Here is a 17,552-nt window from a genome sequence, read left to right on the forward strand (position 1 = left end):
AGGCTCAGGTTCAATCTCTGGGTCAGGAAGATTCCCTGGAGGGGAATATGGCAACCCACTCCAGTATTCTTGCCTGGAGAATCCCCTGGACAGAGGAGCCTGGTGGACTACGGTCCATAGGATGGTAGAGAGTCAGACACGACTGAAGCAACTTAGCACACACACACTCACATGTTAAAAGGTCGTCTCTTGTGTTGTCGGAAGAGAGTGTTTGCTATGAGCAGTGTGTTCTCTTTGCAAATCTCTGTGAGCCTTTGCCCTGCTTCATTTTGTACTCCACAGCCAAACTTGGTGCTATAAGTAGGTAAGTTTATGTCACTGGGTGTGTTTGTATCTGCTTTGGCAAACTTCAGGAGATGGTGAGGGACAGGGAAGCCTGGCATGCTATACACACACCCCACTGTGTGTAAACAGTGTGTTAAATATCAATGGTGTTTTTATACTGGAAGAACCAATGAAATCTTCTTGCCTAAAGGAGTCAAAGATGGCAGCAACCTGGGGACAGTGTTGTGGGGAGGGGTGCGGGAGGGGATCTGGTCCATTGGCTTCAAAATACAGCTTGAGACTCTCCTACACTTTAAACAGAAAGAGGCACTGGGAAAGAGGGAAGACTGACCAGGAGAGAGAGAAGAGTCAGAAAGACACCAAGAGCCTCTCCCCTTCACAGGCAAAATTTTCACTGTTTCCTTACATATGCCCAAAGAGGCAAAATCAAAACACTTTGATATTAACACTTATCAGCCAGGAAATGTCTGAACACATCAGAGAGCAAGAGAGTTAACCAGTCTTACCTCGGTGGCTATAAGATAGATCAGCTCTCCCAGGGTTGGTAAAAGGCATTGTTTTAATTTGCTGTTCCTGAAATTTTCCCTGATTAATTCAGTTAAAAGAGTGATTGCCTGAAAAGAAGGGGGAAAATGTATATTATTTCATGCATACCTCTCAGTTCTTTACCCTATATGTAACAGGAAAGACATTCCACAAAATCCATTTGACATTTTTAACAACTGGTCTACAAATGATTTTCAATATATGGACCTTATTCCTGAAGAAAAAATAGGAACTCTCCTAGACGATGATGTAAATTTGTTGTTGTTCAGGCACCAAGTCACATTCGACTCTTCACAACCCCATGGACTGTAGCACGCCAGCTTCCCTGTCCCTCACCATCTCCTGGAGTTTGCCAAAGCAGATACAAACATACCCAGTGACATAACTTACCTACTTATAGCACCAAGTTTGGCCTTGGTGTACAAAATGAAGCAGGGCAAAGGCTCACAGAGTTTTGCAAAGAGAACGCACTAGTCATAGCAAACACCCTCTTCCAACAACACAAGAGACAACCCTAAACACAGATGTCACCAGCTGGTCAATACCGAAATCAGACTGATTATATTCTTTGCAGCCAAAGATGGAAAAGCTCTACACAGTCAGCAAAAACAAGACTGGGAGCTAACTGTGGCTCAGATCATGAACTCCTTATTGCCAAATTCAGACTTAAACTGAAGAACATAGGGAAAACTAGGAGGCCATTCAGGTATGACGTGAATCAAATCTCTTATGATTATACAGTGGAAGTAACAAATAGTTTCAAGGGATTAGATCTGATAGACAGAGTGCCTGAAGAACTATGAACAGAGGTTTATGACACTGTACAGGAGGCAGGGATCAAGACCATCCCCAAGAAAAAGAAATGCAAAAAGGCAAAATGGCTGTCTGAGAAGGCTTATAAATCACTGAGAAAAAGAGAAGTGAAAGGCAAAGGAGAAAAGGAAAGATATATCCATTTGAATGCAGAGTTCCAAAGAATAGCAAGGAGAGATAAGAAAGCCTTTCTCAGTGATCAATGCAAAGAAATAGAGGAAAAAAATAGAATGGGAAAGACTAGAGATGTCTTCAAGAAAATTAGAGATATCAAGGCAACATTTCACGCAAAGATGGGCAGAATAAAGGACAGAAATGGGATGGGCCTAACAGAAGCAGAAAATATTAAGAGGAGTTGGCAAGAAGACACAGAAGAACTATACAAAAAAAGATCTGAACGACCCAGATATCCATGACAGTGTGATCACTCACCTAGAGCCAGACATCCTAGAATGTGAAATCAAGTGGGCCTTAGAAAGCATCACTAAGAACAAAGCCAGTGGAGGTGATAGAATTTCAGCTGAGCTATTTCAAATCCTAAATGATGATGCTGTGCAAGTGCTACATTCAATATGTCAGCAAATTTGGAAAACTCAGCGGTGGCCACAGGACTGGAAAAGGTCAGTTTTCATTTCAATCCCAAAGATGGGCGATGCCAAAGAATGTTCAAACTACCACACGATTGCCCTCATCTCACACGCTAGCAAAGTAATGCTCAAAATCCTTCAAGCTAGGCTTCAGCAGTATGTTATCTGAGAACTTCCAGATGTACAAGCTGGATTTACAAAAGGCAGAGGAACCAGAGATCAAACTGCCAACATCCGTTGGACCATAGCAAAAGCAGGAGAATTCCAGAAAAACATCTACTTCTGCTTCACTGACTATGCTAAAACCTTTGACTGTGTGGATCACAACAAACTGTGGAAAATTCTTAAAGAGACGGGAATACCAGACCACCTTACCTGCTTCCTAAGAAAACTGTTTGCAGGTCAAGAAGCAACAGTGAGAACTGGACATGAAACAACAGACTGGTCCCAAATTGGGAAAGGAGTACGTCAGGGCTGTATATTGTCACCCTGCTTGTTTAACTTATATGCAGAGTACATCATGCGAAATGTCAGGCTGGATGAAGCACAAGCTGGAATCAAGATTGCCAGGAGAAATATCAATAACCTCAGGTATGCAGATGACACTGCCCTTATGGCAGAAACTGAAGAAAAACTAAGGGACCATTTGATGAAGATGAAAGAGGAGAGTGAAAAAGCTGGTTTAAAATTCAATATTCAAAAAACAAAGATCATGGCATCCAGTCCCATCACTTCATGGGAAATAGATGGGGAAACAATGGAAACAGTCACAGACTTTATTTTGGGAGGCTCTAAAATCACTGCAGATGGTGACTGCAGCCATGAAATTAAAAGATGCTTGCTGCTTGAAAGAAAAGCTATGCCCAACCTAGACAGCGTATTAAAAAGCAGAGATATTACTTTGTCTTCAAAGGTCCATACAGTCAAAGGTCTGATTTTTCCAGTAGTCATGTATGGATGTGAGAGCTGGACAAAAAAGGCTGAGTGTGGAAGAACTGATACCTTCAAACTGTGGTGGAGAAGACCCTTGACAGTCCCTTGGACACCAAGGATATCAAACCAGTCAATCCTAATGGAAATCAACCCTGAACATTCATTGGAAGGACTGATGCTGATGCTGAAGCTCTAATACTTTGGCCACCTGATGCAAAGAACTGACTCATTGGAATAGATCCTGATGCTTTGAAAGACTGAAGGCAGGAAGAGAAGGGGATGAGAGAGGCCGAGATGGTTGGATGGAATCACTGATTCAATGGACATTAGTTTGAGCAAGCTCCAGGAGATGGTGAAGGACAGAGAAGCCTGGCCATGCTGTAGTCCACGGGGTTATAAAGAGTCAGACATAGCTAAGCGACTGAACAGAAACAACACTTACAGCATTTATCAGTTACCAAGCACTTTCACTATATCGATAATCTGCCAGTCAACTGTGGCTCTGTCTTTAAAGCCAGAAAACCTAGGCTGAGAGAGTGGAAACAACTTGCCCCACACACCATCCATGCCACTTGGAGGCTTATACTGCATTAAATATTGCATGCAATTCTTATACCGCATTAAACTTTTAAGTGATTCCTTCAAAAATATGAGAGGGGCAATATTATAACAACATTTCAGTATAATTCACTTTGAAATTCTGCAGCATATTTTTATCAGATCTAGTTAATTTCCTGGGACTCATGCAGAGAAAATCCCATGCTCCATGCCAGAATTTATACCACAGAACACAAGGTTAATCAAATCACACTGGGACCATAAACTAGGGTTGAATGGTTTCAGAATGATACATATAGAATGAAATGGGAGGGAAATGTATGTAAGTAGTATGGAAACATTGCTCTGAAACAGTGCAACTCAAAACATGGTGTACAAACAAGACTATTTCTCATGGTGATTAAGACCGAGGTTTTTAAACTGAACATATATCAAAACACTATGTTGCACACCTAAAACTAACACAATGTTGTATGTCAATTATATCTCGCTTTACTCATTTAAAAGTTTAAAAACTGAAAGTGAGCAATTCAAAATTCAGAACAATTTCACAGTGTTATAATACAACATCCCAGCACATGATCACTGGTTCCACTTTGTAAACAAGAGTGTGGACAAGCTGGAGCTGGACATCAAGCCGCTGCACGATAGTCATGCACGGGAGGAACACTTGCGGTGGGGACAGTTTTGATTTATAACTGACCTACAATGAGCTACATTTTCTTGTTTTTCTGCCGAGCCGTGTTGATCAATCCAAATAGGGATTGATCCTGGGGCCACCGCAGTGAAAGCTCCGAGCTGTAACCACTGGACCGCCATGGCATTCCCCCAGTTGTACGTGTTTACAGTGTATAATTAGATACATTTGACATACACACATCCCATGTGAAACCACCACCACAATCAAGACAGCAACAGCCTCAAGTGTTTCCCCAAGTTCCCTTGGTAACCCCCATCCCACTACCTTTCTCTTCCACCAGTTTACTTTCTGTCGTTAGTTTGCATTTTCTACAGTTTATATCAGTTGGATCACATATCATGTATCCTTATTTGTCTGGCTTCTTTCACTTAGCATAATGCATCTGAGATTAAAGCATGCTATTTTATTTATATATAATGCATTCTTTTTTATTGCTGAGTACTCTTCCTCCATATAGACATAACATCTTATGTAACCCCACCACTTACTGCCTTCCTCCCTATATAAAATGGTTGAGGGGGAAAAAGCCATCATATACAACACATTAGCCTTTGCAGGTCATTTCCACACACAGCATGTCTTTTCCTTTATCCTGGATTAATCATCCACTGATCATTCATTAATATTACATTGAACCATCTGAAATTAACAATGCTCAGCCATTTTTTACCCTATGAAAACCACAAACTTACCATAAAAGAGTGGATAAAGGCAAGTTTTCTAAAAAGAAAGGAAACGATTTTTTTAAAGAAACCTAGGAATATGAGGAAAGAAACAAGAACATAATAGGCAAAAATACAGGTAAATTCAATAGTCTTTCCTTCTCCTATTAAGCTTTCTAAATTATCTTTGATGTTTGAAGCAAACATTATAAAAATGCTTGATTTGGTTCTAAATGTATTTAGAGGATATATTTTACTCATTACTGACCAGGGGATTTCTGCATAAACTAACTCCTATGGCCAGCAATGTGCTATGTAAGTGAACACTGAAACATCTCTGGTCAATAACATTAAGGTAATAAAAGACATATCAATACATATCTGGTCGATAATATGCTAACTATATAAAACTGAAGGAGGTTAAATGGTTGAAAAAGGAGGTTTTCTATACTTCACTTGAACGGGTGAAATGATGATACCACTAGACTGTGATTAAATTATATATACTACAAATATAAACAATGTTTAAAAAAAACCCAAAGATGATCTAAATAAAAGAAGAGGTATATTTTTATGTATGTGTGTGTATTCTATTTTCTATACAATATGATGTTTTGACATCTTAAACAAACCATTCTGGCTGGGGAGAGAATGACCTTCCTAGGGCCAGCCAATTCTTAGAGGTAGCTAAGGCCCAGGAAAACTGAGTGTTAGTCACTCTGTCATGTCCGACTCTTTGCAACCGCGTGGATTATAGTCCACTAGGCTCCTCTGTCTGTGCAATTCTCCAGACAAGAATACTGGAGTGGGTAGCCATTCCCTTTTCCAGGGGACCTTCCTGACCCAGGGATCGAACATGGGTCTCCCACATTGCAGGCAGATACTTTATAGTGTGAGCCACCAGGGAAGTCCCAGGAAAGCAAGTCTTCAATATGCTAACCAGCAAATCCAGAACCATACCTCCTCTATCTGGTCCTTATACCTCAGAAGGCAATACTCTTCTGTCTTCATCATCCTAGGCCAGGTACCAGGCAACTAGAGACTGTCATTATTCCCACAGGCTGCTGAAAGTATTCAGACCAACCAATTCTAAGCTATTTATCCTGCCCTGCCTTTCCTGTGGAAACCCCAACAAAGGCCAAAGCCTAAGCACTCCTGTCTTCTGCCTCCTGACCACCTTGGTGTTTTTCCACATGGCTCTGTATGCCACCTGTCTCGAGGAGCACTAAGCATAATCAACTCTATTTTCCTGAGCCTCTGCTCTTTCTCCTCGTGTGGCCAATCCTGACTGACCATCTCATAAATCAATACAAAAAGGAGATATACTAGGTTCATAGATAGTAAGACTCACAGTAAAGATGTCAATTTCCCCAAAATTGATAGCCTGGTTTATCGAAATTCCTATCAAAATCCTACCAAGATTTTTTTGTAGATATTGACAAGATTATCCAATTTATCCAGAAAAACAGAAGTATCAGAATCGCCAAAACAATTTTGAAAAAGGAGAATAAAGTGGTTGAAAACTGTTCTATCTGGTTTCAAGACAGTATATAGTTACAGTAATCAAGACTGTGAGGCAGTGTCAGAGAGACAGGCTCTCAGATCAATGAACCAGAACACAGAATTCAGAACTAGCTCCACACTAGTAGATTTTTGACAAATGTGCAAAGGCAGTATAATGGAGGAAAGTCCATCTTTCAACAAATGTTGCTGGAGCAACAGGCTTTCCACTGGAAAAACAAGTAAATCTCAGCCTAAGTCTGACACTTTATACGAAGTATTAACTCAAAATCGATCACAGACTTAAATGTAAAACAGAAAAATAGAAGTAAAAAACAAAATACAGATATATATTAAAGTCTTCAGAAACTAGGTAAAGAGTAGATCTGATACCAAAAGCACAGAGACATTGTACCAAAGAAGCCATACAACTCGAAAATAAGCATATGAAAAGACGTTCAACAGTACTGATGGTTAGGGAAATGCAAATTAAAACCACAATGAGCTATCACTACACCGCCATCAAAAACAGAGTGACGATAGCAATTGCTGCTAAGGATGGAGAGAAACTGGATGGCTCACACCATCTCTAGTGGGAATGTAAAATGGTACAGCCATGCTGGAAAATAGTTTGGCACTTTCTCAATAAAAACACAACAAAGGAACCACTAAACATGCAGCTGCCACAGGACCTAGAAACTGCACTCATCAGCATTTATCCCAGAGAAATCAGTACTTCCATCCACACAAAACCTGTTGTTCAATTTTATAGGAGCTTTATTTGTAACGGTCAAAACTGAAAATGATCCAGGTTATCTTTCAACAGGTAAATGAATACAGAATACTATTCAGATCAGATCAGATCAGTCGCTCAGTCGTGTCCGACTCTTTGCGACCCCATGAATCCCAGCACGCCAGGCCTCCCTGTCCATCACCAACTCCCGGAGTTCACTCAGACTCAGGTCCATCAAGTCAGTGATGCCATCCAGCCATCTCATCCTCTGTCATCCCCTTCTCCTCTTGCCCCCTATCCCTCCCAGCATCAGAGTCTTTTCCAATGAGTCAACTCTTCGCATGAGGTAGTCAAAGTACTGGAGTTTCAGCTTCAGCATCATTCCCTCCAAAGAAATCCCAGGGCTGATCTCCTTCAGAATGGACTGGTTGGATCTCCTTGCAGTCCAAGGGACTCTCAAGAGTTCTCCAACACCACAGTTCAAAAGCATCAATTCTTCGGTGCTCAGTTTTCTTCCCAGTCCAACTCTCACATCCATACATGACCACAGGAAAAACCATAGCCTTGACTAGACGGACCTTTGTTGGCAAAGTAACGTCTCTGCTTTTGAATATGCTATCTAGGTTGGTCATAACTTTCCTTCCAAGAAGTAAGCGTCTTTTAATTTCATGGCTGCAGTCACCATCTGCAGTGATTTTGGAGCCCCCCAAAATAAAGTCTGCCACTGTTTCCACTGTTTCCCCATCTATTTCCCATGAAGTGATGGGACCAGATGCCATGATCTTCGTTTTCTGAAAGTTGAGCTTTAACCCAACTTTTTCACTCTCCACTTTCACTTTCATCAAGAGGCTTTTAAGTTCCTCTTCACTTTCTGCCATAAGGGTGGTGTCATCTGCATATCTGAGGTTATTGATATTTCTGCCAGCAATCTTGATTCCAGCTTGTGTTTCTTCAAGTCCAGTGTTTCTCATGATGTACTCTGCATAGAAGTTAAATAAACAGGATGACAATATACAGCCTTGACATACTCCTTTTCCTATTTGGAACCAGTCTGTTGTTCCATGTCCAGTTCTAATTGTTGCTTCCTGACCTGCATACAAGTTTCTCAAGAGGCACGTCAGGTGGTCTGGTATTCCCTTCTCTTTCAGAATTTTCCACAGTTTATTGCGATCCACACAGTCAAAGGCTTTGGCATAGTCAATAAAGCAGAAATAGATGCTTTTCTGGAACTCTCTTGCTTTTTCCATGATCCAGTGGCTGTTGGCAATTTGATTTCTGGTTCCTCTGCCTTTTCTAAAACCAGCTTGAACATCAGGAAGTTCACGGTTCACATATTGCTGAAGCCTGGCTTGGAGAATTTTGAGCATTACTTTACTAGCGTGTGAGATGAGCGCAATTGTGTGGTAGTTTGAGCATTGCCTTTCTTTGGGATTGGAATGCAAACTGACCTTTTCCAGTCCTGTGGCCACTGCTGAGTTTTCCAAATTTGCTGACATATTGAGTGCAGCACTTTCACAGCATTATCTTTCAGGATTTGGAATAGCTCAACTGGAATTCCATCAGCTCCACTAGCTTTGTTCGTAGTGATGCTTTCTAAGGCCCACTTGACTTCACATTCCAGGATGTCTGGCTCTAGGTCAGTGATCACACCATCGTGATTATCTGGGTCATGAAGATCTTTTTTGTACAGTTCTTCTGTGTATTCTTGCCATCTCTTCTTAATATCTTCTGCTTCTGTTAGGACCATACCATTTCTGTCCTTTATCGAGCCCATCTTTGCATGAAATGTTCCTTTGGTATCTCTGATTTTCTTGAAGAGATCCCTAGTCTTTCCCATTCTGTTGTTTTCCTCTATTTCTTTGCATTGATCGCTGAAGAAGGCTTTCTTATCTCTTCTTGCTATTCTTTGGAACTAATAAGCAATAAAAAGTAACAAAATGTGAACACAGGCAACAACCAGAATGAAGAGTCAGAGAATTAGGTTAAACGAAAAAGCCAGCTCTGAAAGGTTATATACATCTTCAAAATGAAAGAAGTACAGAAATGGAGAACGGATTAGTCAGTCACCAGGGGCGGGAAGGAAGAGCATGAGATAGAGGGAAGTGGGTATGGCTATAAAGGGCAATAAGGGTGATCCTTGCGGTGATGACACTGTTCTGTTCATTAACTATCTCAACATCGACATTCTGACTGTGATACTGCCTGACAGTTCTCCAAGATGTCACCATCAGGGAAAATTAGATCAAGTATCATATATACCCAGCATCTCTCTGCACTATTTATTACAACTGAATGTGAATCTACAATTACCCCAAAATAAAATTTTAATTTTTTCAAGTTAACCTCATTCTAAATTCAAAACCCAGATCCAACTTTGTGTTTCACAATATTCATAGCAGGGACATATAGCTCTGTTCCATTTTATCATCCACTGGCCATTTGGTATCAGTAAACATCACAGGAAATTAAAACATTTTAATGCTACAGACCCTTAAAGATATAAAACTGTCTGAACTGCCTCCAGCATAACAGAAACTGCTTTGAAACTGAGTGCCTTATAGACAGACAAACATATGACCTATGCTAGAAAAGTCACAGCAGCCCAACATCTCACTTGCAAAACTTAACCTTGGACACCATTTTACAATGCACAACAAATAAGTTTCCCTGCGATATTACTGTATAGATTTTCAACTCATTCCGTAAAAATTTCAAGAAACATTAATATTAAAAAGGAAAACTATAAGAATAAACACATAAATGACTAACATCAAGCAGGAAAAATAACTTTATTGATGTAAGCATGACACTAAAATATGCCAATACTAAACAGAACAAAAACCGTAAACAAGATTGTTTAGTTCTTCCAACTCAGAAATCCAAGTAATAGGTGGATATTGTTCTTAGGCATGTTTCTCCTATAGTGTATAAAAATTTATCTGGCCTTTTAACAATGAAGCTAAAATAGATTTTTTTAATGGGATGGATATTCATGTATTATGCTACTATTTTATGTATTTTTTGGAAAATCTAAGGAAAATGAGGAGAATGGAGGGTGTCTTACTTCTAGGATTATTATGCTTTAAGGCATATCTACACAATCACTGATTCTATTACCCTAAAAGAAACTATGCTTCTGTAACTATAGCCATGACTGGTTGCTTGATTACTTCAAATAACAATAATTATTTATAATTATAAATAATAATAATTATTATAATAACAACCAGATACAATAATAGGATTGTAAACCTATTTCTTAGGCCCGTATAGTCAAAGCTATGGGTTTTCCAGTAGTCATGTATGTGGTGATGAAATTGTATAAATGTAAGAGCTGGACAATATAAAAAGGCTAAGCGCCGAAGAATTGTTGAACTATGGTGCTGGAGAAGACTCTTGAGAGTACCTTGGACTTCAAGGAGATCCAACCAGTCCATCCTAAAGGAAATCAGTCCTGAATATTCATTGGAAGGACCGATGCTGAAGCTGAAGTTCCAATACTTTGGCCACCTGATGAGAAAAGCCAATTCATTGGAAATGTTGGGTAAGATTGACAGCAGGAGGAGAAAGAGAAGACAGAGGATGAGGGGGTTGGATGGCATCACTGACTCAGTGGACATGAGTTTGACAAGCTCCAGGAGATGGTGAACGACACGGAAGCCTTGCATGCTGCGGTCCATGGGGTTGCAAAGAGTAGGATACAACTGAGCGACCGAACAACAACAAAATCCTATATCTTAAACTACTCTGAGGTCTTAAACTCTTTTTACAACTGTGACAAGGGAAAGCCAGGCCTCTCTCAGCTTCATCTGAAACTATCAGATTGACATCAGGTCGGATGTGCTTCAATTTCACATACCCGAACTGAGTCTCTTAGGCAGAGGGACAGAAGGTGAAGAAGTTCTGCAATTATAAAACTCATATTCTGAACTCGCACAGAGTTTGCTGGCTCCTGACTCTAAAATATAGTTTTTAAATGTCCATGTTAACAGGTATACAATTAACAGCTACAAATAGAAATTGAAATAAACTCCAGACCAAAGAGACTAGAGTGTTTTATTAGGCCAAAGGGACATTTTTTAAGCCCCATATAACTGTTTCCAATGGGAAATACAGCAGCAGACATCACAACAACATAAGCTTTTAAATTAGATACTGTTCAGTATTCTTCCCTGTGCAGTCCCAACCCCTCAAGCAGGAGCATTTCACGATCTCAAAGGAACAGAGAATTCCAACGGATACCACTCAGCCCAACCTTTTTCTTTCTTAGAACACCATTTTCAATGTCCCAAACACAGCTTGCTCACATAAAACATGAACTTCATAATCCTGGCTTTAATTTTATTTGTATTAAATCTCAGACTCCGCTGGGAACTGCATTTCAGATCCGTAGACTTGAAACTTCAAGTTCTCATTTTCAAAAGTGTTGGTTTAAACAGTGTGAGAGAAAGAAAACACACTAGAAACAGATAAGAGAAGGCAGAAACAGAAAGATGGTAAACTTATCTGAAGAGAAAACAAATCTGTGCTGTATCTAATAACTGGAAATATTACTGCAATGTTGCAACGCTGTAAGAAGTTGTCCTCAGTGACTTCTGGATATCAAAGTGGATATAATCTTTCATCTCTAATGCTCTGCATATTATTGATAACTGGGTTACTGCATTCAAATTGGCATCTAACCCCTAAAAGTAAATAATCAGGGAGAAAAAGTCAGTACTGCTATGTTGCCACTACCCTGCGGAGGCCTCAATGTAAACAAACCACCTGGAACTGGTGGAATTTTTTCTCTTAAAGATTACGCACTGTCAGGAAAAGCAAATAAATGCATAAGTAGATTTCTTTAACAGCCATCAAAACAGTTTAGAAGCGCTTGGTACACAAATTTTATCAAGTTCCCTGATTTTTTTTTTAATTAGATGTCAACAAACTTCAAAACTGCCAAAGAATGTGTCGCTTTTTGGCCACCAATCACCCAATCCCTCTTCCTAACACCACTCAAGTTCCTTTTGAAGAAAAACCTCTCCTGTACCGTGCTTGTCTGTGAGATGACAAAGCAGGCCCTCCAAACATGGAAACTGTAAGGGTCCTGGCTCCCTTCAGAAACATCTTCCCTCCAGAAACATCTTCCCTCCTGCTGCTGCTGCTAAGTTGCTTCAGTCGTGTCCGACTCTTAGCGACCCCATGGGCTACAGCCTACCAGGCTCCTCCATCCATGGGATTTTCCAGGCAAGAGTACTGGAGTGGGTTGCCATTGCCTTCTCCATCTTCCCTCCTAGTCTGGTTCAATTAAAGTTAAATCAGAAATACAGACACAGATGTAGAAAACAAGCTTATGGTTACCAGGGGATCTGGGGTAGGGAAAGTTATAAATTGGGAGACTGGGATTGACATATACACACTACTACATATAAAACAGATAACTAATAAGAAACTCTTATACAGCACAAGAAACTCTACTCAATACTCTGTAATGACCCGTATAGAAAAAGAACCTTTAAAAAAGTAGATATACGTATGTGTACAACTGATTCACTTTGCTATACACCTGAAAACTAACACAACGTTGTAAGTCAACTATACTTCAATAAAAATGTTTAAAAAATAAACTACATCACTGGCGGATTTTTCTTTGTTCTTTATATCTTATCAGAGAATAAAATTTTGTGTTAATTACCTCAAAATCAGAGGTCTTTAAAAATAAAATAATAAATCAGAGTTTTATTCAAAATTAAAAAAAAAAAAGACGAGGTCACAACCTAAACATCCAGCAAGGCTCCTGCTCAGAAACCTGAACCTGGAGTGGAGTGGCACAGAATCAACAAAGAGCTGAAGTTTACTAGCAGTGGCTCCAAGACAGACTCCAAGAGGGCCCTGCTCCAAAGGCCCTCTGGAGCCGCCAGGCCCTGACTGCTCTCATCCTTCTCTTGGGGTCTCTGACCTTGCTCATTTCCCCTAATCAACACCCTCTATGATCAAGTTAGGCAGTCAACCTGCAGAAGCGGTGAACAGTACTTGTGCTGTGCAGTTCCTCTCCCTTCCTGGACACATGAAAATATTTCCCAGCTCCCCTGAAGTTGAATGGGACCATGCTAATAACTCTAACCAACTGGCTGAAAGTAGAAATGATGCGTGTACATGTGTGCGTGCTAAATCTTTTCAGTTGTGTCCGACTCTCTTCGACCCTATAGACTGTAGCCTGCCAGGATCCTCTCTGTCCATGTAATTCTCTAGGCAAAACTATTGGAGCGGGTTGCCATGCCGTCCTCCAGGGGATCTTTCCGACCCAGGAATCCATAGGCAATTTTCTCTACTCTATCCCCGTGTCCCAGGAAACGTGAGCACACCTGGTGGATGGAGATGACGTCAGCTGCCCTCAGAGCACCCAGGCCAAGAGCAAGAGAGTTCTAAAGCCTCTGAGGTTCTGATGGTTGCCATTACCACAGTATCAGCTAGTCATACCCCAACTAAGACAGAATTCTAATCATCCAATTCAGACAGACCACTTTAGTCATACATAGTAATGACAAAGTTTTTGTACCTTAAAATAATTACTGACAAAACAAGACAGTCAGTAAACGACTGCACCCATATCTTAGGGGAGAAGAAGATCATTTGTGTCGCAGCTAAGATCTGCCATCAACACTTGTATCATGGATCTGACACCAGAGTTGTGAAGCACCAATAGCCAGAAAAGCTGTGAATGAGAAGTATACTGATAAATCCTGCTCTGCAGGTTAGGAAATTGGGTGTCAAATTGCCATAAATCTGTAATAAATCTGCAGTTTGAAACCAGATTAATCATTAAAATTCTTTTGCCCGTCTCTGGCAGATGGCAGACAAGATGTCCTAAATATTCCTCCCACTGAAAATAATTTTAAAATGCTAGATAAAATATTTTTTAATGTCTTTATAAACTGCACAGCTGAACTGGCAGTTACGGCAATCTCAAAGACTGAAACTTGGAAAATATGCCAGCAGAGAGAACACAGGAAAATAAGAAAATAGGTAAGCATTCAAGATACTTTTAACCCTGCAGGCAGGCATGTGATCAATCTTTATGACCTTGAAATGACCTTCTGAAACGGAACAAGTGACAAACTCCAGGGCTTGCCCAGAGTGCGGTATCACTTAGGAGATCATTCACATTAAGTTGGGACCCCAATGATATATGAGTAAGAAATGAACCAAACTGCAAGAGAAGGCAGTAAGGAATCTTGAGACCTTGCACTGAATGAAGCAAAGGAAAAAAATAATCTTCCCTGAGAATCAAACCAGGGCTCAAAAGCAGGTATCCAGGTCACATTGACAATGCTTCTTGCCAGGGAGTCCAGAGATTCAAACACTTGGGAGTTTGCTAGCCTGACAATTAAAACATGGCCTTAATGATGGCCTATAATTAATGAGGTCAAAATACTAGGATTTTGCCAGCATACAGCAAGTGAAATTTGCTCAGTCGCGTCTGACCCTTTGCAACCCCATGGACTATAGCCCACCAGGCTCCTCTGTCCATGGAATTCTGCGGGCAAGAAGACAGGAGTGGGTTGCCATGCCCTTCTCCAGGGGATCTTCCCAACCCAGGTCTCCCACACTGCAGGTAGATTCTTTACCCTCTGAATCATCAGGGAAGCCTAAGAATACTGGAGTGAGTAGCCTAACCCTTCTCCAGGGGATTTTCCTGACCCAGGAATCAAACCCAGGCCTCCTGCAACACAGGCGTTTTCTTAAACCGCTAAGCTACCAGGGAAGCCCATACAGCAGAGTAGTGGCTCTCAAATTTGAGTATGCATCAGAATCACTGAAGAATCTGTAAAAACACAGAATGTTGGGCCATGCCCTAAGAATTTGCAGCTCCAACAAGTTGCCAAGCGATGCTGATGGCTTCATGCTTTGAGAATTACTACTGTGGAACTCTAGTGCCTGCACACTGAAATCACCTGTGAAGCTTTAAAAACTACAGCTTTCTGCATCCAACTCCAGAGATTCTGGTTTAACTGGTCTGGGGTATGGCCTGGACATCAGAATTTTTAAAGCCCCTTGGAATTCTAATGTGCTACCCAAGTTGAGAACCCCTGCTGCAGAGGACAGAGTCAGGAAAAGCTCAGGGAACTGGAAATGCTGGAGTGGTTCTGCAAAGGGCAACTTAACCTGCCCAGCCACCCCGCTAAACCACCCCTCCAGGGAGGATCTGGGAAACAAGCCTTGTGAGGCGGGCACCAGCACCCCTGAGCAGCCTTGCAGTGGAACTCTTGACATCTCAGAGCCAACAGTGAGAAACACTGACCATGGAGCTCAGTTCTCTGATCACAGAGGGAACAACGGAATTAAGGGACAGCAAAGACCAATGACAGCTCTTAACTACACAAATACCAGTGAGTCATGGGGCATTTTGGTGATCGGACTATTCTGACCCACTAGAGTCTAAGACAATGGTAAACTGACCATCAAATCAGCCTACTAAGCTTGGGCTTCCCAGGTGGCCCAGCAGTTAAAAAAAAAAAAAAAAAGCTGCCTGTCAATGCAGGAGACACAGGTTCAGTCCCCGAGTCAGCAAGATCCCCTTGAGGAGGCAATGGCAACCTCCTCCAGTTTTCTTGCCTGGGAAATCCCTGGTGGGCTACCGTCCATGGGGCTGCAAAAGAGTCAGGCACAACTTAGCAACTGAACAACAAAAACTGACGCTTGACATAGAATAAGAGCATTTCTAGGCCTATTGGGTGGAGACCTAACAGAAGTCCCTGCATCAAGGACTCACAGCCTCTTATCCAGATCCCACAGCCAAGCTGGGTCACAGACCCAGAGCTCCTTGACTAAGCTGAAGGTCCCCTTGAAAGAGACCCCTACAAACTGGCCACAGGTAAATGATGTCAATCTGTTCCCCAGAGGGTCCACAGCCATTGACCATGTGACTGAGCACTGGGGAAAGGAAAACACCCAGACTCTGACCGTATTAGGTACTGTTTCTGAATGAGGGCTGATCTCTGGAGACCTAAGCTGCCACTACAGTCCAGGAGTCAAGGGTTGGGGGCTAACATGGAGTCTTAGCCAAATCCACCTTACATCTGTCCCGTGATCCCAGGCACCCAGCTCTGGTTACCTTCCCAGCCCGGGAACACAGAGTGACCACAGATACCAAGTAATTAGTAGGATGCTCACAGCAGATCCCTATTTAGAGCAGGAAGGCCCAAAGTGGAAAAACACCTACCCCACCTGTCCACTCAATCACAGTAAACCCAAAGCAAATCATGTCCATGGAGATCAACGATTAGGGATCACTGCCACAGAAGACAAGGAAGGAGCCAAGGCAGGGATTTCTAACAACAGAAGCAAATCAACACAGTTCCTGGCACCTGGTACGGCTCTCTTTTTTATTCCAATCAGTAAAAAAAAAAACTGAAGTAGTTTCTACTTGCTGAATTGCCCCTGTATAAGTCAAGTCACCCATTCTGTCACAAAACAGACTCTGACCATTTTGATACCCTGCAGGACGCCATGCTGCCTGTTACACTGAGGACGTGATGCTAACTGGATCTGGTGAGCAGCATTCTGAATTTGCATGCCAAAGGGCAGGAGATAAAGCCTTCAAAAAGTTCACGGTCTATTAATACTGCTGAAGTTCCCAGGAGCCCTCTTGGAGCATATGATCACGTTCCTTCTAGAGTGAGAGGGAATCTGCTGTCCCTGGCACTACCCACCAAGATTAGGAGGTCCCACGACTAGTGGGCCTATCTGGATTTAGGGGTGCCAATCCATTTAGTGATCACTGACAAGCCTGCCAGTTTTGAGAGGGGCCCAAGAAAGAATTCTGCAGCAGGTCCAAGCTGGTCTGCCAGATGCAGCACAGGCTGTCAGAACAGTCTGTGGCAGAAAGGAACACTACAAAAAGCCTGTGGCAGAGTCAGAACCCAGACCCCTCAGATTTTGGAATAAGGTCTTACCCTACCCTCTGCCAACCTCCATTTGAAAAGCAACACCTGGCTCCTTACTGGGCCCTGGCTGAGACTTAATGCCCATCTCCAGAAGACTATGGTACCTGATCTGGCCATCACGAATCAGAGGCCACCATAAAACTGGTTATGCACAACAGCATTTTAAAATTGAAATGGTGTGCATGAGTCCAAGCCACACAGATTCCCTTACTCACATTGGATAGGCAGGCGGCTCAGACTCCCTGGTATCTGCTGTCACCACTCAGCCGCCTCTCCCTTCCTCAGCCCGCGCCCGTGACTTCCTAT

The 17,552-nt window shown here is 41.8% G+C and overlaps 1 protein-coding gene across 11 annotated transcripts in view; it reads right to left on the reverse strand.

Annotated features, from left to right (window-relative positions):
- The window catches only part of ULK4 (unc-51 like kinase 4), a 521,313-nt gene that overhangs the window by 426,447 nt on the left and 77,314 nt on the right, over positions 1 to 17,552 (reverse strand). For 10 of the 11 annotated variants that reach the window (XR_011562944.1, XM_070776132.1, XM_070776127.1 and 7 more), the window contains one exon: positions 792 to 899. The exons of the other annotated variant lie outside the window; for it this stretch is intronic. Coding sequence is in view for 9 of the 10 variants with exons in the window: in XM_070776132.1 (XP_070632233.1) it covers positions 792 to 899 (108 nt within the window). In the remaining variant the exon portion in view is untranslated. The remainder of the gene's footprint in view (positions 1 to 791; positions 900 to 17,552) is intronic. 11 annotated transcript variants of the gene reach the window in all.

The sequence above is a fragment of the Bos indicus genome, chromosome 22 (assembly GCF_029378745.1).
Source record: "Bos indicus isolate NIAB-ARS_2022 breed Sahiwal x Tharparkar chromosome 22, NIAB-ARS_B.indTharparkar_mat_pri_1.0, whole genome shotgun sequence".
Taxonomy (NCBI): domain Eukaryota; kingdom Metazoa; phylum Chordata; class Mammalia; order Artiodactyla; family Bovidae; genus Bos; species Bos indicus.